Source organism: Macaca nemestrina, chromosome 7 (assembly GCF_043159975.1).
Source record: "Macaca nemestrina isolate mMacNem1 chromosome 7, mMacNem.hap1, whole genome shotgun sequence".
NCBI classification, from domain to species: Eukaryota; Metazoa; Chordata; class Mammalia; order Primates; family Cercopithecidae; genus Macaca; species Macaca nemestrina.
In genome coordinates, this window is record NC_092131.1 from 85,857,798 (window position 1) to 85,884,210 (window position 26,413).

The 26,413-nt window shown below is 41.3% G+C and overlaps 1 long non-coding RNA gene and 1 gene segment (V, D, J or C); one reads left to right on the forward strand and one right to left on the reverse strand.

Annotated features, from left to right (window-relative positions):
• The window catches only part of LOC105499650 (T cell receptor delta constant-like), a 45,003-nt gene extending 22,909 nt beyond the window's left edge, over window positions 1-22,094 (reverse strand). The window contains 2 exon segments of the C gene segment in view: window positions 21,494-21,788; window positions 21,941-22,094. Coding sequence covers window positions 21,494-21,788; window positions 21,941-21,986 — 341 coding nt within the window.
• Window positions 11,293-25,959, forward strand: LOC105499649 (uncharacterized). Its single transcript, XR_011626021.1, has 2 exons — window positions 11,293-11,670; window positions 25,593-25,959. It is a non-coding gene; the product is annotated as an uncharacterized lncRNA (long non-coding RNA).
• The last annotated feature ends 454 nt before the right edge of the window (window positions 25,960-26,413 follow it).

Below are 26,413 nucleotides of genomic sequence, written 5' to 3' on the forward strand. Positions count from 1 at the left end.
TTTTGAGAGGTTTTAAGTTAAAATGAGGCCATTAAGTTTGGCCCTAACTCAGTCTGACTGATGTCCTTATATAAGAGGAGGAAATGGCAGGGCACGGTGGCTCAAGCCTGTAATCCCAGCACTTTGGGAGGTCCAGACGGGCGGATCACGAGGTCAGGAAATCGAGACCATCCTGGCTAACATGGTGAAACCCTGTCTCTACTAAAAAATACAAAAAACTAGCTGGGCGAGGTGGTGGGCGCCTGTAGTCCGAGCTACTCGGGAGGCTGAGGCAGGAGAATGGTGTAAACCCGGGAGGCAGAGCTTGCAGTGAGCTGAGATCCGGCCACTGCACTCCAGCCTGGGCGACAGAGCCAGACTCCGTCTCAAAAAAAAAAAAGAGGAGGAAATTTGGACACACCATGAGAAGAGACACCAGCGTGCCCCACACAAAGAGGAAAGACCACCCTTTCTTCAGGGCACAACGAGAAGCCTGCCATCTGCTTGGAGATGGAGCAGAGAGGCCTTAGAAGAAACCAACTCTGCCAGCACTTTGATCTTGGACTTCTATCCTGTAGAACTGTGAGAAAATAAATTTCTGTTGTTTAAGTCGCCTAGTCTGTGGTATTTCGTTATGGCAGCCCTAGCAAGGTGACACAGTCAGTATCATTTTTAAGTGAAACTAACTTTTTCCCCCTGAAAATTTGTGGCAGTGAAGAATATAATGATTATTAATACAAATTTGATGCCCCTGCCTTGATTCATGCTAAGGCACCAGCAGTTTTATCCACCATTGCTTTTCCACCATTAGTGTAAATATCAACACAATGAAAAAGGCAAATAATGTTTTGCTGTTATTGTGAAAATAATTCTGACCTCATGGGCTCCCTGAAAAGATCTTGAGGTGCCCAGAGGTCTGTGGGTAATACTTTGAAAATCCCTGTCCTAATTCCGTGTTGTTTGTGCTACCAAAGCTGCAACAGCAGCAGTAAATACCAAGCTCTCTCCACTACTTCACTACTCTCTACCTACTTTGCTAATGACCAGTAGATCAATTGTATCATATGCTTTGAGTGATGGATGAGTGAGTGGTTAGAAGTCATTTGGAGCAGTAGCCTTTCATTTCTGTAGAAATGATTAAATGGATCCACACATTTTGGTTGGACTCTCTAGAGTCAAGGACCATGGATCTGTATGTCATCTGCCTCTGATTTCTTCTTGGTGGTACTCTGGAAGTCAGATGCTGGATCTATGATGATGGTGGGAAGGCTCAGTGATGACCTGAGAGTCTGTGTATATTTTCTTCAGTACCCATACTATATTTTTGTGGCAATATATTAGCCCTCCCATTAAAAATAATAAGTGCTTACTTGTTTAAGTGACAGATACTTGAAACTGTAACCTGAGGTTTTTTGCAAAACCGTAAAGAAGAAGAATGGACCAACATGACTTGCAGAGTTAATGGGTCAAACAAACAATACACTTAGCAACTGGACAAGAATTAAAAGAGACCAGGATTTTGAACTGAGATCCATATTAAGCCCTAAGAATGGATTAAACCTGGTCAGGCTACCTTATTTGAGGGGTCTGGACACATTTTGGGTTTTGTCAAAACCATCTCTTAGCTTCTCTCTGATGCCCACCCACTGAAGGAGAAGTAGCTTGAAAATCGTCTGATTGGGGTTCATTGGTACAACTGTGGAAGTCTGGAACTGTCCCACCCCCACTTCTAACACAAAGGGAAGACTTGATCTTGAGCTATTACCATTATGTCAAATCTTGAAAGTCAGTGATTTTAAGATATCTCAGTTATGCCTGTGTCTTGAAAAAGAATAATAAGAATCTAAAATGTGCAACATCATTATTAATGGTTTTCTTGTTCATTTTACTCATATAGTTAGTGACAGAATTCATTGTTGTCTTAGAAATATGTTATATAAACACAAGATTTTAATTTGTCCGAATGCTTACAGATCTAGGGAATTCTTTGAGCAGAGTAGTATTCCTTAAGAAAATATGCTAATTTTTAAGGAAGATATTGTATTTCAAATTTTCATTGTTTAAATTTGCTGTAGACTTGTTGGCCATTTAAAAATGAAAACTTTATTGTTTATTTTTTTGAGACAGATTCTCACTCTGTCATCTAGGCTGGAGTGCAGAGGCATGCTCATGGCTCACTGTAGCCTTGACCTCCCAGGTTCAAGTGATCCTCCCACCTCAGCCTCTCTAGTATCTGGGACTGCAGGCATGCACCACTTTGCTTGGGAAATTTTTTGCATTCTTTTGTAGAGACAGGGTTTTGCTATGTTGCCCAGGCTGGTTTAGAACTCTTGGGCTCAAGCAATCTACCTGCCCTGGCTCCCCAAAGTGCTAGGATTACAGGGGTGAGCTAACATGCCAGTCACAAAATGAAAACTTTAAAAAAGGATTTTATTATAAAATTTTTGAAACAATCCAAAAAGAAGAGATTAACAAAATAAGTATCTATAGAATGATCACCTAGATTTAACAATTGTTAACATTTGTCATATTTTCTATTTATTTTGCTTGAGTATTTAAAAAAATTACAGATAAAATGACAATTCACTTCAGTGTATATTACGAAAAGGAATATTTTTCTACACAACCACAATACCATTTCCCACCTGACAAAGTTAACAGAAATTCCCGAAAATAATTTAATAGCCAACCCATAGTCGAGTTTTCCTAATTTTCCTCCAAATGCTCCAAATGTCTTTTATAGATTCTTTCTTTCTTTCTTTCTTTCTTTCTTTCTTTCTTTCTTTCTTTCTTTCTTTCTTTCTTTCTTTCTTTCTTTCTTTCTCTTTCTTTCTTTCTTTCTTTCTTTCTTTCTTTCTTTCTTTCTTTCTTTTCTTTCTTTCTTTCTTTCTTTCTCTCTCTTTCTCTTTCTTTCTTTCTCCTTCCCTTCCTTCTTTCCTTCCTTCCTTCCTTCCTTCCTTCCTTCCTTCCTTCCTTCCTTCCTTCCTTCCTTCCTTCCTTCCTTCCTTCCTTCCTTCCTTCCTTCCTTCCTTCCTTCCTTCCTTCCTCTTTCTTTTTTACAGGCACAGGGTCTCAAACTCCTGGGCTCAAGTGGTCCTCCAGCCTCTGCCTCCCAAAGTGCTGGAATTATAAGCGTGAGCCACCGTGCCTGGCCTCTGTTACAGATTTTTTTTTTTTTTAAACAAGGATCCATTCAAAGACTATGCATTCCATTGTTGTTAAATCTTTTACATCTCTTTAATCTTTAATAGTTCTCCTTCCACTGCTTCCCCTCTACTGCACTTTTTTCCCCCTTTTTCATGACATTGATTATCAGTGAGACTGAACCTGTTCAGTGGAATGTCTCACCTGCTGGATTTGTCTAGATGTTTCTTTGTGGAATCCTTTAATTTGCTTTTCTAACTTCCTGTCTCCTGTTAGAACTAAAGTTTGATTAGTTTTAGTTTATTTATTTATTTATGTCAGAAATACCGTGTAGGTGATGTTATGCCCTGTATATTGCATCATGTCAAGACGAATATAATGGCTTGATAAAGATGAGTGATCATTAGGATAAGATGGCCACAGATATCTTCACAAAGTTACACATTCCCATTATAGCCAGCAAGTAATCTGAGACTTTAAAATGTTTTAAAACTTTTTTTTTCTTTTGGCTTGAAATGTTTTTTTTTTGCATGATTTCTTTGTGTGAAGCAGGAAGCTAGTCAATTTCTTCTTTCTGTAACTGTGAATGCCTACACAGTTCTGTCTGCTATGCAAAAATAAATGTTGTAAACTCATCAATGTTGAAAAAGTAATACCTAAAGAGTATTCACTTTTAGAAAGCAAGTAATCTAAGGATGTTATGTTCCATTTCTGCACTAAAAATGAGAATTTCATTCAAGGTGTTATTTCTGTGAATTGTTTCTAGTCCCTGAAAATGGGCTTCTTTGATTTTATTTTGATTGGGTTGATGTATTCTGTCCTTGAAGTCATAAATTCAGTTACTTTGGACAACCTAGGGAGGAGGCCTAGGCATAGTTTTCTTCACCTGTGCATTGTTTGTGCTCTCCTAGACTTAAAAGGAGCAATTGGACATGGTGTGCTAATTGGTGATTGTAATTCCAAGAGAAGGGACTAATCCTCATGTTCTTGAATCAAACTCACATGGGGTCGAGAAGAGTGAAGAAAAACTCAGGACTTCTAGGCTCTCAGATCTATGGTATTAACACTGGTTGATCTGAAGTGAACAGAAAAGTGGTTTAGTTCAGAGGGGATATATTTTAAAAATACATAGCTCACTTGGGTGGAGATAGGTTATGTCTTTGCTCTGGGGTGAAGGGACTTCTTGGTGGCATTAGTTAGAGAGGGAGATTCTTTCACTCTCCGTAATATTCCCAGTTGCACTAGGGCTGTCACTATCTGTAGGCACCAGCTCAGGATTCGTCTCCTCTAAAAGCTTTTCTTTGCTGACTTTATCCAACAAAAACTGTCCCTACCAGCATCTGTTTACCTACTTGTGACTTTCTAGTAACTAGGGTCTTATTTGGAGGAGTGCACTTTTCACCACATCACTGGGCCATTTGGCCCATGCTACCTACTAACAACCTTCATGCCACTGCAACTCCCTCATTCGACAGTTTTCTCATCAGAACAAGGCACATGACCTGTTAGGAATCGGGCATTCAATGTCAGAATTTCACCTTGGGGATCTGCTTCCAGATGGTCCTTAGACCAGTGGTCTAAGGTCTTTGATCACTGGTCTTTCTAAAGACAATGGTCTGCACTCCAGCCCGGGCGACAGACCAAGACTCCGTCTCAAAAAAAAAAAAAAAAAAAAAAAAAAAAAAAAAAAAAAAAGACAATGGTCTTTAGAAACACATTATTTTAAAAAGTTGGAACTCTGCAAGGATGCTGTATTCCAATGAAATGGATTCAATTCACAACAAGCTCTTTCTTGAACACTTGCCTTGTACTGGACACTAAGTTCTTTGAAGGAAGGGATTATGTAAGTTAGTTAGATTTGGGTTCAACTTCTTGGTTCATCATATACCTAGTGTGTAGCCTACTATTCAGGTACTCAGTCACGATTAGTCCCAACTCCTTTACTCTTCCATTATATTCTCTTTTCAGTGCCATGGGTATATTTAGTAAATATTGAAATGAGTGGTTGGAATTATTTATCACTGATGTTTTTGGTGATACTTGTTTATGTTCTGAAACTATTGCAGTAGACCAATGTGGAATAAATAGAAAATAGTTGGGACACAGGCGCAATAAAACTCATATATTATTTTCCCATGACACTCAGAGGACTCTTCCAATGCTGAGACCTACATAGCGGATCACAGCTGGGTGTTTTTGAACAAAGGCTTAATGCACTCCAACCTCTGTGGTACGAAGGCACAGTGAAACACATCAGTATAAAAACCCTCTTCTTCCTTTTTCCCTTTCCTTGGCACTTTGCCATCACCACCCTCTGCCATCCACAATACCTCTGAAACTCCTTTCACCAATGCTGTTATTGTGGTTAAATGCTGTGAAACTCAGGCACAAAATTATTATAATCACACAAATAAATGAGTAAAACACTATCAACCTAAAAAACGAATGGGTGAAGGACAAATGAAGAAAGTTAATCATTGATTATCAGACTTGAAAAATGTTTTAACTCTCTAGTAATAAAAATGTAAAGTATTAACAAACAATTTTTTGGTTAGATATTTAATTACAGCTTGTGCTCAAAATGGTGACACTCCCAATGTGGGCAAGATGTTGGTAACAATATAAATTGTTTGATTTTTATTGGAAGCCAATTAGTTAATGTCAAAAGAGTAAAAATATTTATATTCTTTTGAACAACTATTTCCACTTTGGGGAATTTACTGTGAGAAAATACTATATCTATTTGAACATGGAGTAAGGTTCATGATCCTCAGAGAAGAAGAAATCCCTTATATTTGATTCCTTACAATAATTATGAAAAACAATATTACAATGCTTTCACTTAATTATTTTACTTTGAACAGTTAGGTACAGTTCAGTGAGGACACATTGGAATGATCTCAATCAATGCTAGCTCATGGATGCTTATGGCAGTGAGCTGATACAATTAGTTAAAAAGACGACTAAGTAGTTTAACAGAAACATAGTAACTATTTTTTGGGTCTCCCAGTGCCTTCAAGATTGCAAGTGTTTGATATTGTTTAAACAAATCTATCAAAGGAAATGTTTTGTTGTGGAGATCATGAATATTCACTTATAGGATAAATGGCAAAACAATGATTCTAATGTTATGTGAGTATGTATTATGTCTCAAAAGTAGGTATTAATAATGTGCTATTGTTCAAACAATTTAGAATTATGTTTCTAAATCTAATGTGCTTCTAAATTTTCAATTTAGCAAAGTGAGTTTCATATACTCTGGAAAAATATTTGAGGATAAAAAAGTGGCTCTAGTGGTGACAAATACATTGATTTGAAATGCTTAAGAAGAATTTAAAGTTATTTTATGAATTATGAAAAGGAAAAGGCAGTATTCAAAATTGATACATTATCTTACATAATATGTGATTTTAAAATATGCATGTTTAACTGTCTTAATACATTAAAACTCTAAAGTAGAATTGGCTAATTTCTCTATAACCCTAAAGTTTTATATATTCAAGTTGGACAAAATTCTTAATTTGAATCTTCTAATTAAGAAAATAGAAGCTTACTTTATTATATGTTTATATATATATTTATACAAATATAATTGTGTATTTTTATATATACCATTTGAATATCTGCTGTGGTTGCTGCAGTGTTTAGCTTAGGCTATTATCTCTATTAAAATACAATGCTCACCTGTGACCCTCCCCGCCAATCTCAGAAAAGCTAAAGCCTCCCTCCGTTTTCATTACTTAAACATTAGTATGAATTGATTTCAGGTTATTTCTTGAGTTCGCATTTTGATGGAAATAGAATGACAGCATATGAGGAATGGGATGTGGAAGAGGGTCCAAATAATCATATACATATATGATGATTTTAAATAGTGAAAAAGTTGTAAGTACAGGTGTGTTCATCACAATAATTTTCATAGTAGGAAAAATGTAGAGGCTGCCTAAATGCTCAACCATGAAGAGAACTGATTGAGTAAACTATAATATACCTCTAGACACAGTACTAACGTAGCTTATTAAAAATATTGATTAGGAAAAATACCAATAACATGGAAAATTGATTATATAATGGATACAAATGTGTATAAGGTGTATGATTACATGTACGGAGTACGTGTAATATATGTGTATGTAATCTACATATACAGAGTACATGTAATATACATATTATACATATATTACATATATGTGTATGTAATCTACATATACAGAGTATATGTAATATACATATTATACATATATTACATATACTCTGTGTATGTAATCATATACATACAGTATATAATGAATCCTAGGAGGGAAAGAGCTCATTGAATTTAGCTCCCAACCAATGTAGACAACCTTCCCAGTGTAGTCATTCACCGAACTCATCCACTGACAAGGATGCTTGTTTCACTGCTGAATGGCTATCAACTCTTATAAAGCTATTACTGCTATTGAAATGAAGTATCTTTCCAGACATCTTTTTTTCCTCCATTGGTCCTAATTCTGCTGCAGTGCCTTTCCCCATGGTCAGGCTAATGTTCTCTCTGGTTGTCTGCTCCAGCTGGACTTCTTCCTGGACAAGGGAAAAGAAGTGCCCACTGTGGGAGGCTCCAGACTCTCTGTGTATGATCCACACTGAACCTCCATACGAAGAGAGCACAAACCTCTGTCTTTCATTTTGGGCAGTGTTCCTCAGACTTGGAAAGTTCTGCTGTGGTTGCTGCATTGTTTAGCTTATGGCTATTATGTCTAGGAAAACACAATGCTCACTTGCGACCCTCCCTGCCAATCTCAGAAAAGCTAAAGCCTTCCTCTGTTTTCATTCCTCAGACATTAGTATGAAGTGATTTCAGGCCATTTCTTGAGATTGCAGTTTGATGGAAATAGAATGAAAACATATGAGGAATGGGATGTGGAGGAGGGTCCAAGAAAACGGCCTAGACAGATGAGGATGGGGAGCCACAGATGACCTACTTCACTGTTTACAATAGGAGGACAGCTGGCAGCTTCCTGAGCTATTGCCAAGACTCTGCATCATTCCAGCCACAGTGAAGCACTTTTGTGTGTGTGTGTGTGGATTCTGCAGTAGCACCCCTTGAATTCTCATATTTTCTTTCAGAGCTCTGAAGGAAATACACATCCTAATACTAACGTTGACATTTTCTGAGGAAGTCAGGTTAATATGAATTCACATTATAAATATTCTACATCCACATCATTATTTTTCTCCTCGCACTAACGTTTCTCTCCTTGCACTTCGTCCTCTTTCTTCCTATCTTTCTTAGCTTTACTCAGTAGGCAGTGCCATCAGGGACCACTTTCTTGGGGGAAAAATGTTTAAAAAGTCTGCACACTTAGAGGTGGCCAGGGTACCGTCTCGTACAAATAGTCGCAGCACAAGGACGTTCTTGCAAGGACTGGCACAGACTAGTGATGATATCCTGATAAGCAGAATCCCCATTCATATTGTTCTACATGCAGAGAGGGGCCTATCCAGAGTATGACCATGATGTGGGAGTCAGAGTTGCGCAAGGACAGGGTATAGGAAGGCATTATGTCAAAGCTATGGGTAGTGCTGCAGATTTTCCCAGTGTACATGTAAATTTGTAATGCCAACTTTCCAATAATTCCCTTAACTCTGTCTTAGCCTTCTTATATCTTAGTAGTAATCTCTTAATTTCTAGCATAGTGAATTAAATCCCTGGGGATGCTCTGGAGAAAGTCTCCTAGTCTTTCTCTTTGAACAGTTGTTAAATGATTGATGGGATCATGTATGGGAATATCTAAGAAGCCGGTTCTCATGCCCTGCTCTGGTGGAGGCTTCCTGGGTAGTTGGTGGTTGTGACCCACATCTGTTGTAAATTGGCTCAAAGCCTGCATGTTTTGTTCTCTGAATTGGAAAGGAACTCAAATGTGGGGTGTTAAGGGCACAGGGGACCACAGGATGTGGACGTTCTGGGTCTCTGGTGCCTCATAAGGAAGATACATCTGTTGGATCAAGCAGCTGGTGAGAAGACCAAGTCAGCAGTGGGTATGGGCAGTTTCCCAGCACTCAGGCCCCAAGTTGTATAGTTATATCTGACTACTGGTGTCAGGGTGATGGTGTAAATACTGCTGAACAAGGAGATCCTTCCTGCACATGTGATGGAGACCAAATGTCTTTGGGTGTGGAAGCCAAAGAGTCATGGCAGAAATATCCTAACACTTCCTGGCAAGCAATTTATCCAGAGAGAGTCATAGTAGGAAGAAAGCTTTTCCATTGGTTTTCTCATTAAAATAGAGGTTAGTAAATCTTGGTACAAAATTGTCTCCCCTCTACACAGTCAATTGGCATTGATATCTGAATTAATTACTATATCTAGGACAGAGTCTCAATTTTTATCACTGAATTCTGTGTATGCAGAAGCAATGCATAAGAACTGGGGAAATATATTCAAATGGAACTATGGAGTGATTTAGGACTTGCTTTATACATAGTCTTTGGCATCTTTATGTTGGAGAGGGGAAGGTTTTCGTCTGGAACCACATTCACTTACGTCACCTTGGGCCTCCACACTAACACAAGAGTGTGTTGGTTGGTTCTTGGTTATTTCTGAGTAGATGAGGCTTGCCATAAATGCATTGGAGAATGATGTATGGTATTAGGAAGACAAAAGTAGACCACAGAGATGGAGTCGTCTAAGGTGACAGTGCTTTTTTTTCCATTGAAGGTGTATGATCTGGACATCTCTCATTTACAGTCCACAGAACTGCTGCCCAGGAGCCACAGAGGACCCATATATCCTGGAGAATCTAAGATTCAGTTCTGAGCCTTTACAGGAGCAATATGTTGATAGCTCAACCTTTCCAAAAACAAGTCACAGTGATGAAGTAGCTGGACCTGGATTTACGCAGGAACTCCTGAGTCTTTCGGAGCCAGGCACTTTAAAGGGTCGTTAACATCAGTGAAGTTCAGGCTCAGTCTGAAAATGCTGCTCTGGGACAAGCCTCTGAGGAAAATGCTCACAAACGGCGCAAGGTGGTGCTAAATTTCAGACACACATGAGTTTGGGGTGGGACAGAGAAGCAATCAACAACAACCAAAAAACCCTCCAAAACAGAGTAAGGAGACCTGTTTTATATCACTTCCCTATTGAGATGTAAATGGTCTTAGAATGATCATTGTTGGAGGTATAATGCTCAGGGTGGGAGAAAGTGGGAGGAGAACTAAGAGGTGGGAAATTTGAAGAGAAGCAACACTCTGAGTAGATATTAAAGAAAGTATGATTTTAAAAAATAGAGGCTCAAGGATTAAGAACAGACTGAGATATTCATAAATAAATGATGCAGAAAACACCAAGTGAATGATTGGGTATGGAACAATAACATTTTTTTTTTTGACACTGGGCCTTACTTAGTTGTCCAGGCTGGTCTTGAACCCCTGGCTCAAGCAATCCTCCCACCTCAGCCTTCTGAGTAGATTGAGAGTATCTTTTACTGATGTCCTGTTCCAAGGCAGTGCAGGCTTGAGCTCTTTGCTCCTGACAGTTGCCTGGGATAACCGAGAAATGAAGGAGGAAATCTCTTTATAAAGGTTTCTAAAGAAATTAAAAAAATTAACTTGTACATTGACTTTGTAATGGAAGTGAGAACATATAGGAAAGCCCTTTGGGGAGTTAGCTTTAGATGGGAAATACAAGTAAGACAAGGCACTTACAGAAAAAGTAGAAATTCCATGTTTAATAAAAGGTCAAATTTAACATAGCTTGGAATATATAATTTTCAATCAGAATATTGGTAACAACATTGTAGTAAACTTGGGTCTGGGTACCCTGCACTGAGTAAAAATGGTAGATTCTATTTTGTGTGAGTTCAGTCAAAGAGATACAGGGGACAATTAGTCCGGTCTCTGCTTCTGTTGTTTAGCAGAGCCTCCAGCCCGGGAGCACACTGAGATGTCTTGTGTTTTTCAGGTCTTTAATTTTTGAATGCTGTACTGTACCCGAGGAACTTGTTGTTTTCCACTCTGCATATGCATGATGTGGGACTCCCATATTGGAGACACAGATGACTTATTGAAAGCCCTGCCTAAGACTTAATTAATATCAGTATTTCAAGTAGCTTGCAAGATTGGATTCTGTGGCTATATACTATACAAGTATAGACTTCCTGGTCTTTTTCTTACTGCCTCCAAATACAACCAGAAAATCCTCTGTCTGGTTTCTTGGGAGCCACTTGTATCTTACTTTCTTGCAGGAACATTCTAAAGGGTTCCTTCAGAAAACTTGGGAAAATGTAAGACTAAAGACAAACCACAGCCTGAAGCCCAGGCTGCTGACCTGAGCACAGATGGCAGAATGTTAACAGCCAAGAAATATGAGGTCTTTGGCTCTTTTCCCAGAACTGCCAGGCTAAGACCTTGGCAGAGACTCAACAGGAAACTGAACTCTATTTGCATATCCTTTTATACATGGGAGATTAAAAGCTTCAACCTTGAGTGATCACAGTTTTTGGGAATCATGATGAGGCATTAAAGAGGAGGAGGAGTGTCTCAAGGGAGGTGAGCTGGAGGTGATGCAAGGTAGGTGTGAGGTTAGCCATGACTTTCAGTCCCCTTTGGTTAATCATGAGTGTATTTCATTTAGTTCCTTTTTTCGATTTTATCCTTACTGTGTCACATACAGGAATTAGCTAGGCAGGAATCTGTACTCCTATATCTCGGGAATCTTTCATATTTGATCTCCTATGTCCCATGGAGGCTTCCTTCTCTTTCTTGCCAGGCAGAGACCTATAGCTTGTTAGTGCTAAAGGAAACTTAGAGATCATCTAACGTGAACTCTTTACTAAACAGATGAGAATCTGAGGTGCAAAGAGGTTAACTGACTTGTCTACAGTCACACACAAAGTGAAGAGTAAGAGTTCTGACACCCAAATGAATTTTTTTTTCTTTCCAGCAGACTGCTAGCTCTTTTTAGCAGGTGGAAATTTCCTCAGATCTCAGACAGCTTCTTCCCAGTGAGTGATTTGGTGCAGATATCTTGAACTATCTTTCCCCATCAGAACATGCATTTCTGGCAAACAGTGGCTCTCATTCCCTGACTTTTCCTCCCAGTTTCCCTAGATCAGGTCCCTATAATTCTTTAGTGGAAGAAGCCAAAGAACTGGAATGAGACTATTTATCCCTGGAATTCATTTAGAAAAACTTGGTTTTTCTTGGCCAAGTACTACAGTGAAAACTAACTCCATGTAGACAGCATGGGCAGAATAAGGATGGACAGTTGACTCATCACAGGTCAGTAACTAATATTATAGGTTCCTTTGTAAGGATGGTATAAGATCTCTATTCCTAAACGGATGCATGAATGAAACGTGTCCTAAAGACTAGGGAGGCCCTGTGGGAGAGCATCCGTAAAGCTTGGTAAGGCTGCACTTTCTGAAGATTGAGACTCCTTTGTGCAGCTCTTGTCTCAGACATCGGGACTAAGTGTGTTGGAGAAGGTTTGATGTAAAAAATTCATTCATGCAGGGCGTGAAGGCTCACGCCTATAATCCTAGCACTTCAGGAGGCTGAGGCAGGAGGATCTCTTGAGCTCAAGAATTTAAGACCAGCCTGAGTAATATAGGAAGATCTCGTCTCTACAAAAAATTAAAAAATGAGCCAGGAACGGTGCTGCACGCCTGTAGTCCCAGCTACTCAGGAGGCTGAGGGGAGAGGATCAGTTCAGCCCGGGAGGTTGAGGCTGCAATGAGCCATGGTCATGCGTCTGCACTCCGACCTGGGCAACAGAGTGAGACCCTGTCTCAAAAAAAAAAAAAAATACTCTCCCTGTTACTATTGGTGAAGCTGACACTGACATGCGTCACTTTGATCTCTGCAAATGAAGGGCAATGAGGACACTGTCTCTTGTTGGGGAGCTAGACCGTCCCAGTGATGATCTTGCCATTGGGACCTTCACTATCATTAGTGCAGGGAAAGGATTTAGAGAGGTCGTGTGGGAAGAACATTCCTGATGAGGTATTTTGATGAAAAATGTGCTGATAGGCACTTTAGATTTCTTGGTTTGGAAAAACACTAGTGGTCATTGGCCATGTTCTCTCCCATTCTGGCTTTTCTGTCTCCTTCTGTCTGGAGAAGAGGGTGAAACCACTCTACTACAGACCATCGGGTACTGAAAGGAATGGAGTTAGCATTATTGAGCACCTCCACTTTGTAGTCACTCAGATACTTACTAGCAATTATTTAATTTGATCCTTATAATAACTCTATGAAATTATTACCCTTATTTTATGGATGAGGGAATAGAGGTTTAGAAAAGTTAAAGCAACATTTTTCAAGGTCACAGAACTAGTAAGTGAGGGGTTGTGATTCTAATTTTTTTCTGATTCCAGAGGCTATACTTTTTTCACTACTAAAAGAACTTACTTATAAAAACCTCACATGTGGCCGGGCACAGTGGCTCACACCTGTAATCGTAGCACTTTGGAAAGCCAAGGTGGGTGGATTACCTGAGGTCAGGAGTTTGAGACGAGCCTGGCCAACATGGTGAAACCTCATCTTTACTAAAAATGAAAAAAAATAGCTGGTGGTGCACGCCTGTAATCCCAGCTTTAATTTCCAAAAGTTTGTACTTTGGGTTTTTTTTTTCTTAATAATTTGTTGCCCTAGTAATATATTTAGACTGACATTTCTTTTTCTGAAAGTTATAAATACTCGGGAGGCTGAGGCAGGAGAATCACTTGAACCAGGGAGGCGGAGGTTGCAGTGAGCTGAGATTGTGCCATTGCACTCCAGCCTGGGCAACAAGAGCGATACTCTGTCTCAAGGAGAAAAAAAACAACAAAAACTTAATAGCTCAAATTTGTAAACTTGTTCATTTTAAGATAGGTGAAAGGACCTTGCCAAAGTTAGGGGCAATTTGCAGTTTATTGTTTTTAAATTTGACACACATTAATATTTTTATGAATGATTAAGGCTATTTATTTTTGTATATCACTTTGCCTACCTGGACTGCATTGCCACCTATTTAAGAGAGGAAAAACGCCTGTTTAAATTGTGCCATGAGACCTTCTGTTAAAACAATGAGAAAATTTTCACGGATCGCAATGACAGGGGAAGATGACAGGAGGTAGTTGTCTGGAAAGTGGAGAACACGCCACTGCCATTTTTCTTTCACTTTGGCATGATCACGTGGTTTACCCTTTCTGTCTTTTCTTAGCGCTTGACTTCTAGGACATTGGAGGAAAGGGATAGAAATATAGTATATCACTTTACCTGTCTGCACTATATTGTGTGATGTGGAAAAGTCACTTAATTTCTTCATTCATCGGTTTCTACGTCTTCAACCGAAGAGGTGGAGCCTGATGATAATTGGTTTCTCATTGCTCTGACACTCTGAGTGTGCATATGTGGGGGTGGATATCCTCCATACAGAAAGCATGATGATGGTTTTGATGCTGAGAAATGGGCTAGCTATGAACTCAAAGATTTTACATTGATTCTTACTACAGAGATGGGTTATTGTTCTTGTACCAGTTCTCTAATTTCAACGTACAGAGGCAGCTACACAGGCCTTTGTGTTTTTTTGTGTGCTTATTTATGAACTTGGTGCATAAAACGCTTCTTCATTTCTTTAGAAGACTGAGGCAGTTACTCCTTTATTGATCACTCACGATTATAACACAGGTGTTATGCAAACACAGGGAGGTCTTTATGCCCGAGGAGGCCTTGGCTGTGTCAGAGCTTATGACAACACACCCTCAGGTGGTGTCTTCTTGGTACTGTCCCTGGGGCTGCTGACTTTCCTTTTCACTGCCTCTAAGTAAAAATTCTCACTCCTGTCAGGTGGCAGGTAAAGATGGAGACTGACTCTCGGGCCTACCTTAGGCCATGTGATCCCAGCACACCCAGAGGCCCTGGAGGGCGAATCCCTAAAGCTCAGCTAGGGATGGTAAAGGCACTCCAGCCTTCTCCATAGTGGCTCCACAGTCCTCAGGTTTCTCTATGATTGGCTTTTTGAAGAAGCCAGAAGAGAAAAACCAAGAACCCCACTGAGGTGAACACAGGATTGATTTCAGCTTCACAATTGAGTGAGACAGTTTTTGGGAGGCACATCAACCTGCAGGTATAGATGAAGCTGCAGATTCTTTTCTGGGGCTGCTGGAGTGGAGTCATTTGGGGACCAGTGAGAGAAATGCATCACCTACTTTGTATTCTTACCTCTGTGGTTGGGGAAGAAACACTTTTCAGTCCACAGAATGTGGTCACATGACTAGGGAGAGACTCAAGGCAAAGGGCTCAAAATGCCATGCCCCGTTTTCCGTTTGTCATAATCGGTGCTGTCATCTTCCTGTTCATATTGCAAGTTTTGATCTTTTCAGGACTGCTTCCTTGCCAAACCCTCGTGTCCACTCCCCAACACACTTTGTGCTAATTAATGGCATTTCATCGCTTGGTTTTGAAAAATGAAAGTGTGAACTACTTGTGAAAGAGCTCTTAGCAAGATAAGAAAGAAAAAATGATTCCTTATCTCCCCAACCTACAGAAAAGCTGGTACGATTATGCGTCTTAAGAATGTGCACGAAAATGTTATTTCTAACAGAGGGAGTCCAGCAAACATCCACACGCCAAATATTGGGCTCCCTGCCTGCACGCAGGCCTTTGCTGAAATGTCACCTTCTCATTGTATCCCTTCTTGACAACCTGATTTAAAATTGTAATTTCTCCAAGCCTGCTGACAACCCTCTCTCTCCCCGCCTGTTTTACTCCTCTCCAAGGCAATTATCTCCATCTGACATATATTTTACTTATTTTATTTTGTGTTTATTTCCACTGAAATATAAGCTCCTGAGATTCTGAGAGCTGTGCTTCCATTGTGTCTAGAAAAGCATCTGGCACATACGAGGTACTTAATGAATTGTTACTGAGTGAATGCTGCTATATTCTATGAAAGCAACTTTAATTTCCAAAAGTTTGTACTTTGGGTTTTTTTTTTCTTAATAATTTGTTGCCCTAGTAATATATTTAGACTGACATTTCTCTTTCTGAAAGTTATAAATACTCATGCAATTTTGTCCTTAAGCCAGAAGGATAATTTAAACTTTCCCTATTCTATCATATGCATGCAGGTATAAAGAAAACTTATGACTGTTAGATTTCTTATTTAAACATGGAGTTTGAGAACCTGGCTTTATTTAAATTAATACAAGCAATTGCATGTTGGCTTGACTTCCTGTGCCCTGTCACTGGGTCTTTTTCCTATCAAGTTGAGCATGCTGGGTGGCACACTGTTCCACTGGCTGACTGCTGCCTCGGAGCCTTGGGGCATCCAGGGCACGCCTTCGGAGAGTCCCTGCAGTGTTTCACGTACTCGAACGTACGCTGTTACCACTCATAAACATATGCGTTTGTGCATGTGTAAATTGCTAAAAAGCCCAAAAAGACCCAGTGGATTCTGTATTCTTGAAGAATACCGAAATCATTTGGTGGTGGTGGTGATAAAGCGAGAGGGAGTTAGGAATCACTCTTTTGTTTAGGAAGCTGTGTTATTGTGGCTTTTCATTGTGAAATAGCATGCCCCAGCAAGTCTGTTTGGAGAGAAGGTTCGCAAAATTCCTTTGTGAAATAAAACAGAAGTGTTTGGCTTTTTCTTTGACAGCCTCAGACTCAGGGCCGGGGCCCTTGGGACTCAAAAGAGAGAAAAGGTGGAGAAAAGAGAAAGCCTACTATTTTCTTCATTTTGCCCCTGCTAACATCCAATGTACTTAGGAGCCTTGATATCTGCTCTCCAAGAGTAAGTTGTTTTGTGTTCCAGAGTTCTCTATAATCAACTCTTCAGAAAATCTTGTTACAGTCAATAGCATTTTTTTAGTGGGTAGATGAGAGCAGAGTCCGCACCAGCCTTGTGCACCACTATGTCCCTGGCATCCAGCTCAGTGCAGGGTACATAGCACTCACTCATATGTATTTCATTCACTCATTCATTTAATACATTTATTGAGTGTCTGTTATGGGCCAAAGTTATTCTAAGTGCTGGAGTTAAAGCAATGAACACAACAGACAAAAACTCATCCCCGCCATCAAGGACCTTGTATTCCAGTGGAGAGCCAGACAACAAAATATAAACAAGTAAAATATGTAGCACGTCAAATAGTGATAAATGCTGTGGAAAAAAACTAAGCAGATATGAGAGATGGTATTTACTGAAAGAATGAATAAAGAGCTCTAACAAAAAAATAAAGCTGCATAATCCTATCATTTCAATGAATATTTTAGGGTAATGTGCTGAATTGAAGAGTAGGAAAGGAGCCTTGATTCTGAGTTTGTTCACCTTGTCACGGAAAATTTATCATTGAGTACGTATTGTTTAAGATACTGCGGTGGACTAAGACCCTAACTAAAGCAGAGACATTTGGTTAGAAATTAATTTCTATTCTTTACCCAGTGGCTCCTGCATCTTAATCCACTGCAGTGTTTTCTGGTGCCCATTTGTTCACTTTTGAATGCAGAGAATTGTGGCTGTCAGATCTCAAGCCCCATTGCTGCCTCTGTATAAGTGGTAAGTCAGTGACAATGGAAGAGACAAACTTGCACACTTTGCTTGACAGCAAAGATATATGTGGGTGGTAAAGTCACCAACTCTATGGACCTGACAGAAACCCAGGGAATTTTTCTAGCTCTCATTATGCCGGCCCTGGACCCCTATAGTTTCCACTCCAGGCAAGCCCCTGAGAAGGAGAGGAAAAGGCAGTGAATCCATGAGCACCCCTAGAGACTCTAAGGGAGTCCAACAGGAGACTATCTTTGACAAGCATCAGAAGGAGGGAATATGTGGGCCAGTTTCTCATGTTTCTCATGGTGTACCCTGGGAGAAAAGCTGCCGACCTAGGAGTGGTGCTCAGGAGTGATTGGCAATGGGCTGAGGAATAGCTGTCTTCCTTCAGTCAGGGGAGTGAGCCATCTCGGGAGAACAGCCTGGAAGTCGAAATTGCAATTGGTGTTTTAAAGAAGGGGAGAGGAGGCAGGGGGAAGGAGTTGAAGACCTCACATCCTATTCCTTCTTCTGGAAACTGGCCAAGGAGTCAAGAGCAATCTTTGCGTGAGCAAAGATGACCAGACTTCACTTACCTGTTCCCAGCCATCCTTTACTTGAGATGTTGCTATAGGTAAGGTATTTCTTTAGTACATCCCGCAGCTCCCAGCCCAGTACCCCAGCCAGGACAATCAGGCTTCAAGTCAGATCCAGATCCTGGCTCTGCTTCTGTAAGCAAGCTGTCCAGCCTCTCTGAGGCACAGTATCCTCACTTCCAAAACAGAAAAGATGATAAAGACCTCACTGAGTTGTCATAGGATAAGTGAGTCCATACCTGTAAAGTGGCTGCATTTTGTTGGTGCTCAGTAATTTAGTTCACTTTCTTCTCAATTATTCTTCCTTGCAGTTTGCTTTTTCTTATAATAAGTAACATTTATTAAATAGCTACTAGAGGCAATGCAATTTATTTACTTTCTATAATTATATATTTTATAACACAGAACTCTTATTATCCCCATTTCATAGATGAAGAGATGCAGATGATTTTAGAAGACAGTGTGAAGTTTATGTCAGGATCACAAAATCTCAGAGTTAGAAAACACTTGAGAGGTCATTTGGGACCATTGCTCTGTTGTCCTAGTTTTTTGACAGATGGTCACGGAGTATCAGTTTGAACAGGTTTGGTGGTGAGGGCACAGTCCCTGTTGTCCCTTGGTTCTGACACATCCTGGAGGTGGCCTTCTCTATGGGTCCCCCGTCTCCCTAAATTACATGCTGTGTCCTCTGGTGCAGCATCAAGAGTCTGAAATCTGTCACCCTCCCTTACTAGCTAAACTACTTTGGGCAAGTATTTCAGGTTTTCTGTGCCTTAGGGTACTCATTTGTAAAATAAGGACAAGAATAGAAAATGAATACTAGGATTGCTGTGAAGATTAATCATATAACACACATTAAGTGCTTAGAATGCTGCCTGGCACATAGTAAGCACTCAACAGATATTAGTTATTAATACAGAAGACATATAGCTCTATGGATTTGTCCAGATATTTATTCCCCTCCTTCTTAGAGACGTTCTTCCCAGTCTCTGTTACAGGGAGTCACTAGGAATCCATCTTGCAGGCATTAGAAAACCATGGCTCCACAACTTTGACATCTGCATAACCAGCTTTCCAGATGTCATTCTTTTTCCAAATCATGATTTCAAACTGGGAGAAGAATTGTATCCTCTCCATGTTGGAGATGCACTCCACCTTCCTGACTATCACTCGTTCAAAGAAGGAGAATTAGATTTGAGTGGCGGGCAGTGGGCTTGACGAATCATGATAGGCCCTCTGTGTAAATACATCTGGGGAAGGCTGGGTCCAAACCCCTTCCAAGATCATGGGGCTCAGAGTGCTGTATCTGGATGGCGATTTGGGAACCTGACTTTGTCCAAGGGCAGAGCCAATATCCAGGGCTTGCAGACCATTCAACCAAAGAAGCTGCCCAATGGGGTGGGACAGAAAGGTAGAAGGCAGGTTCCAGGCCTATGTTAGGATCAGGCATCAGGTCAGAGTGAGTGAGTTTGGGATGAAGAGTAGAAAAGAGAGGTTTTCTGAAGGTTTCGAGCTGTTTGGGGGAAATAAATGATAAGAGCTCATGGGGGCAGTCATGACTAAAATGCATGGAACAATGACATATTATAACATATATGTAAAACATGTATTTATATGTATATATGTATTCATATATATATATATATATATATGAAAGGTCAGGCAGAATCAGGAGAGGAGAGAGGATTGGGAAGACCCTTGGTGAAACAGTGAAAAGCCCTGACTGAAACCAAGTAAGGTGTGGCAAGCCCTGTCAGCCTCTTTGTCCTTCTGTGGAAAACAGGATATTTGACTAGAGGGGTTTGTTGAAGAACATTTTCTGTAGACATTGCCTGAAGTGGTCCAATGAAGCCTAAAGAATTCATTTTGGGTTTAAACAAATATTTTTACAACTGTACTGAAGTATACTTAATGTGAAATAAACTGTACACATTTAGAGTATCTAATCTGATGAATTTATGCCTGTACATCTGTGAAACCATCACTGCAATCAAGTCACTGACCATACCTATCACCACACGTTCTTATGAGGCTATTTAATAAGGTAAGTGGTAGATTTTCTAGATGAGAACAGAAGGAAGGCTGATTTCTGCCACAGGTTCAGCCTTGGAGTAGACAGCCCTGTCAGTCATCTAAATCTGGAAAAACACATTGTTCAAGATAAAAGTGCAGGTTGAATTGAGCTGTCCAAAGAAGGATAAGGAAGAGCCAGTGGAAGCAATTTTTCAATGTTTTGTTTCTAATACATGTGAAAGTAAAGAGATAGAGAAGAAAGGGAGAGCAAAACACCATAATCCAGCTTGGGCCCAGGAGTGCAAGGCTGCAGTGAACTATGATCATGCCACTGCACTCTAACCTGGGTGACAGAGCAAGACTCTGTCTCACGAAAAAAACAAAACAAAGCAAAACAAAATATCCAGTCAGTAATCATCAAAACAATAGAGCATGCTACAGATGGAACCTTTCCTTCCATGTTGGGCAAAATGACAGGTAGTGTACATATTTGATCTGAAGGAGGGAGAGGAGCCTCCCCTCATTGCCAGTCCTTTTTCTCTAGAACATGTAAATTCAGAGGCATGTGGCTGTGGAAAAACTGGATGTCACCCATGGTTGTACATGATAAGGTGCCTCCTTAATCTATGCTATACTCTAAGCACTGTGGCTCTGTGGTCAAACCTTTTATGAGCCCCCAAGAAAACTGTCACAGTAGATGCTACGATTCATTCCTTTGGCTCCATCTCCCCTCTCTTCTGTCGCACTGGGGGCTGACTGTCTGAGCACCATGGGAGGGCATGTGCAAGCTGAGTGGCTGAACCTGAAAGAAAGGTAGGAACACTGGCTTTCTCTGGTCCCCATTTCCTAAATTATTTATTCAAGAGAAAATTATGATCTTGTTGGAACTGCTGCTCTACATGGGTGGCAATGTCTTTTTTTTTTTTTTTTTTTTTTTTTTCCGTCCAGGCTGGAGTGCAGTGGCATGATCTCGGCTCACTGCAAGCTCCGCCGTCCAGGTTCACGCCATTCTCTTGCCTCAACCTCCTGAGTGGCTGGGACTACAGGCATCCGCCACCACACCTGGCCAATTTTTTTTTCTTTTTTTTTTTGGTATTTTTAGCAGAGACAGGGTTTCACCGTGTTAGCCAGGATGGTCTCGATCTCCTGACCTCGTGATTCTCCTGCCTCAGCTTCCCAAAGTGCTGGGATTACAGGCATGAGCCACCGTGCCCGGCCGGCAATGGTTTTTGAGCTGCTCAGAAGTAGAGCTGCAGCAGGGTGGATGTCACTGGCACAGTAGTAAGACCCTTCATCTCTCTCTGATGGTGCAAGGATCTTAAGTACAGCCTGGTTCTCTTCAGTATCAATGTCACCTTGGAAATTGTCCTTGAAACCAGGGCCATAGATGCCCTTTTCTCGGTATATGAAAGTCATTGTGTTACCTTGGGTCTTCCTGTACCAGTTGATATAGTAGTTACTGATTGCTTCTCCTTTCATGGAGCACTTGAGGGTGGCAGGGTCCCCCACTGACACAATCACTGTTTGGTGTTCAGGCACCAACTCAACAGCTGACATGACTCCTGAGAGAAAAGACACAAGAGACAGGCTCAGTGAGGGCTGGAGGCTGAGACCATTGAGTAAGGAGCGAGGTCCAGGAGTACAAGGTCCTGGGAGCCTTGATGCTTCTTTGCTGCTGAGTCTTGCTTGGCCAAAGTTCTGGAGTCTGCCTTACCTGCCCAGAAGAGGGAGAGATGGATGAGGGAGGAGATCCTCTGCATGGCTCACTCAGGGGCAGCTCTGCCTGTCAACCACCTTCTGCCTGGTCCCTCCTCTGAACCAACACACTTGTGAAACACTTGTGACTGAGGAAGTCAGTCCCTATCAGCAGCTGTTTCATTCCCCAGAGAAGCCTAGCTGATCACAGGAGGCTCGCAGGGCCTGCTGCCTGTTAATGGGATGACAGTGCCACCTTCAAGACCAATAGTGTGGTTCAGATAAGTTAGGCCAACTGAGAGGAGATTAAGGCAGCTTATTTAATTGATGACAAGGTTTCTGCTTCCTGCCCTAGATGTTAAATTTGATATTGTTGTTCTAGTTTCAGATTAGATGTACATGTTAGACACTATGTGGTGATGTTAATAATTAATACCAAGAAGAATTATTGACATTTACAGCTGTAATCAAAAGAACCATCAAATGAGGAGATCGATAGTATGTGCACAAAGACTGAAGATATTGTAATGATTGTTGTGTTGACTGCAAACTCCCTCTAGGCAAAGTTGGATAACGGTGATTTACCCATGTGTTAAAGAGCGATCCAATGAAACATTGTCTTCCAAATGTGAACCAGAGTTTCCTGATCTTTATTGAGCTCATCTATCTTCTTTTCTGAAGGCTTCTAAGTTTACTTGTGTTAAATTACACAAAGCAAAATATTGTAAAAAACTTAGAAACCACCACTACATCCCAACTTACAACGGGCTAAATTTATGTGGACTTCAAAAGAGGGGAGTGTTAGGATTTTTGGGACCTCCACTTTTGAGTTTAAAGGTCCATCTTTGAAATTTTGAAATCAAACAGGTAAATTAACAATGGGAACTAGAGAGTGCAGCAGAAGCTGGGAAGGGGGTCACTTGGTAAGCAAAAAAGCAAGAGCGAAGGTGGCATTCCATATTAGCAAGTGGATGCAGGACTTACATTCACAGATTAGTGGAGGAAAGACTCACTTAAGCTTTCTTAAGTTCCCCAGTGTGACTGGGAACAAAAATTCAGATAGGAGCAGCTCAAGTTTCTTGACCCCATAGTAGTTGCTCTCCCCACCCACCCCTGCCTCACCTCACTTTACGCAACTGCCCATCCTGCCTACTGCTCTTGGAGGACTGTTAGCAAGTACTCAAGGTGGGCACATTCTTTGATGTTATAAATGGTATAATCAGCACCCCCTCCCCCAGCAGAACATAATGCTGTCTGCTGTCTATAGCTCTTTGAAAGTTGCCGAGGTCAATCTGTTTGGACTTAAACACTTGACCTTTTTCTATCGGGCTGCCTAGTTCTTGGCACATCCTATGAAACCTAGTCATTCTTACTGCATGCCAGACCCTGAGGATTCAGGGTCTGCCGTTGATGATTGGAAGACACGGTCTTTTTTCTCATGCAGCTTATGTTCTAGCATGAGAGCCAGTCATCACTTAATGATTTGCATAGTTTATTCCTCCATTGCAGCTATAAGTATTCTGCAGAAGCAGAAGGATTATGAGAGCATGTTACAGAGGCCAGGTTTGGTCAGGAGGTCAGGGAAGGCTTCCCTGAAGAGGAAGTGGCATTGAAGTTGCAACTGAGTCTGTTTGCTCCTGCACATCCACTCTACTTCGTACTCTAAGAGCCTGACCTTAATTGGCGGCATCCACTGGCTCTCCATCCTATTTTGGCCAATGGAGACACCTTCAGGAGACTGGAGGGAAGGAGAGAGTGCCTTCCTCCATTGGAAGCTATAGCTCCTCTTCCATAGCTGCAGGTTTCAGTAAAGGCTCCTCCCCTACACGCTTCAGGCCTGGCATGGCAGCGGTTCTTTGTTGCCAGCCTTGGGTGTTTCACCACCTTCTTTTTGGTTTCTCATAACCCTTCTGTATTAATTTCCTCTAGCTGCTTTAACAAAGTACCACAAACTAGGTGGTTTAAAACAATATAAATGTATTGTCTCACAGTTCTGGAAGCTGGAAGTTTGAAATCAAGGTGTCAGCAGGGCCATGCGCCCTCTGAAACCTGTAGGGGAATCCTTCCTAGCCTCTTACTAGATTTTGGTGGTTTGTTGGAAACTCTGATGGTCTTTGGCTTGGCTTGCACCTGCATCACTCCAGTCTCTGCCTGCACTGTCTCATGGTTTTCTCTCCCCACGTGTCTTTGTCTTCACTTGGCTGTATTATAGAATGCCAGTCATATTGCATTAGGGGCCTACCATACTCCAGTATGAACTCATTGAAACTAATTACATCTGCAGTGACCCTATTTCCAAATAAGGTCACATTCTAAGGTACTGGGAGTTAAGACTTCAACATATCTTTCTTTGGGGGACACAGTTCAATCCATAATACCTGTCCACACCTTTGTAAAAGTCCCTTTCATTAAACTCTCTCTAATCACCCCGAGAGTGCCCTGTCTCCTGCTGGGACCCTGCCTGAAACAGGTATGGGGCATGGTTAGGGAAATACCATTCTATGTAACAAATGAGGACATGTATTAAAAAAAGCCTTCAGGCAGAAAGAAGTAGAGAGGGCTTAAAGCTGTATTAATATCAAAAGAGCAGTTAGCAGGGCTCAGGTAAGCCTGTCTTTCTAGATAATTATTGTTGAACTATCTCAAATTATTCAGGAAGTCGTTTTGAAAAGTCCCAAGAATGTGTATTATGTTTATGACTGCGATTTGTGTCTTCCACTGGTTAGAGGGAATTTTAAGAATTTATTGTTAATGGCCAAAAACAACCTTCCTCCAGGCCTGACTAAGAGAGAGAGCTGGTATGAATGATAAATCAAAGCCAGAGGTAGAAGACAGTACAGGAGAGGACAGGTGATGATGCGGTGGGAGCTTGCGACAGAGTGTGGCTAGTGCTTCACCAGGTCAGGAGCAGTCAGCTTGGCCTGGGTCTGTGGCAGGAAAAGACGGAACTTAAACAAAAACACAGCCTGTCTCGGGGTGCCCAGGTGGAAGGCAGAAACATCCACCAGGGCTCTGCCCTCGGACCCAACCCTCCTCCGGCCCTGTGCAGGCTGTGTTCTTTGTGCTCAGTCCTTCCTTCATGTCAAGGCCAGCAATTAGGCCACAGCTTCCTTGGTCCTGCCAAGGGGATGTCTGTCCCTTCATGTGATTTCTAGGAAAAACTAATTTTTTTATACTCTGTAAAATGGGAGAAGATAGCTCATAGGATTTCTGTGAGAAATAAATGAAATTATGCTTGTAAACCCTTGGCTCATTGCTTAACAATGTTAATTTTCTCCTTGTCATACAAATAATGATACCTGAGACTTGAACAGTTAGTAGGAGAGGCAAGAGTGGTTTTGGGGGCTTTATCCATTCTCCCTCATAATCTCCATCTCTCCAGAATGGAAGGTTTCCCATTCTTTGATGTCTTTCCCAATCTTACGTGCTATGAAAATACAGCCTCAAGGCAAGTTCCTGAGGCATCTTCCAACCAGGTTGCTGTCCTTAGCCCCTCCTCTGCAGAAACTCGGAAGCTGCTATTGCATACTGTGTTGTTTGATTTGTAAATGTTGCCTCATGCGTGTGACTTAGTCTGTTCTTATCTCTGGTGTAATCCCCCAAGCACCCGTTGAACCCATACTGGTCTTCAAAAATTCTTATTGAAGTGAAATAATTTCTTCTGCCCACAGGATGTCTGATCTGAAAGCATGTTGTGGTCCGCTACACACAAGAGCAAAAGAAGAGCAGGAAGGAACTCAGTGCCAAGACTACAGCCACAGGAAGAACAGCAGCTCTTAGGACTGCAGCTCTAAAGACAGGCCAGGTCATTACAGGAGCGTCTGCTCCCTTAGCTTGCCAGACAGAGGAGGGTTAAGAAAGGAACTGCCGACCCTGATATGCAGACTGCCACGAGTGCTTCTTGCCTTTCTATCAGCGTCAGATGGCTAGCGATGGATGGCTGTAAAGTGGATATAATTAATATTTTGTTTTCAGGGCCACGGTGCTTCTTGGGAGCACCAAGCAAATCAACCAACAGATTAAAGAGTGATGGAGAAAGCCGTGTTTTGGGCCTCATTGGGAACAGAATGGAAGAGTTGAGGGTGGAAGGGACCTTAGCAAGTCTTCTGATCCATGTTTCAACCTTCATTTCCCCATAACCTCAAGGAGGGAGTTGCTTTTCCTGTTCTTCAAATGAGTTCCTTGAATTCACACTCTATTTCTTTGAATTTGCACAGACTGTTGAGGAACAGGCGGCGGGGTCACCCTACCTCTGCTCAGACAAGCCTGGAAGAGAAAAATTTTACATAGAAGACTGGGCTGGAAGAGACCTGGGAACTTGAGGATTCCCACTTCCACACTGCCCACTCTAGTTCTCAAGAGGCAGCTATGCTGCAGTGCAGACCACTGAATTTAGATTCAGGAATCTGGGTTTACATCTCACTCCTCCTCTTACTTGCAAGTCACTTGCCACACCAGGCCTCAGTTTCCTGGACAATAAAATGGGGCTAAC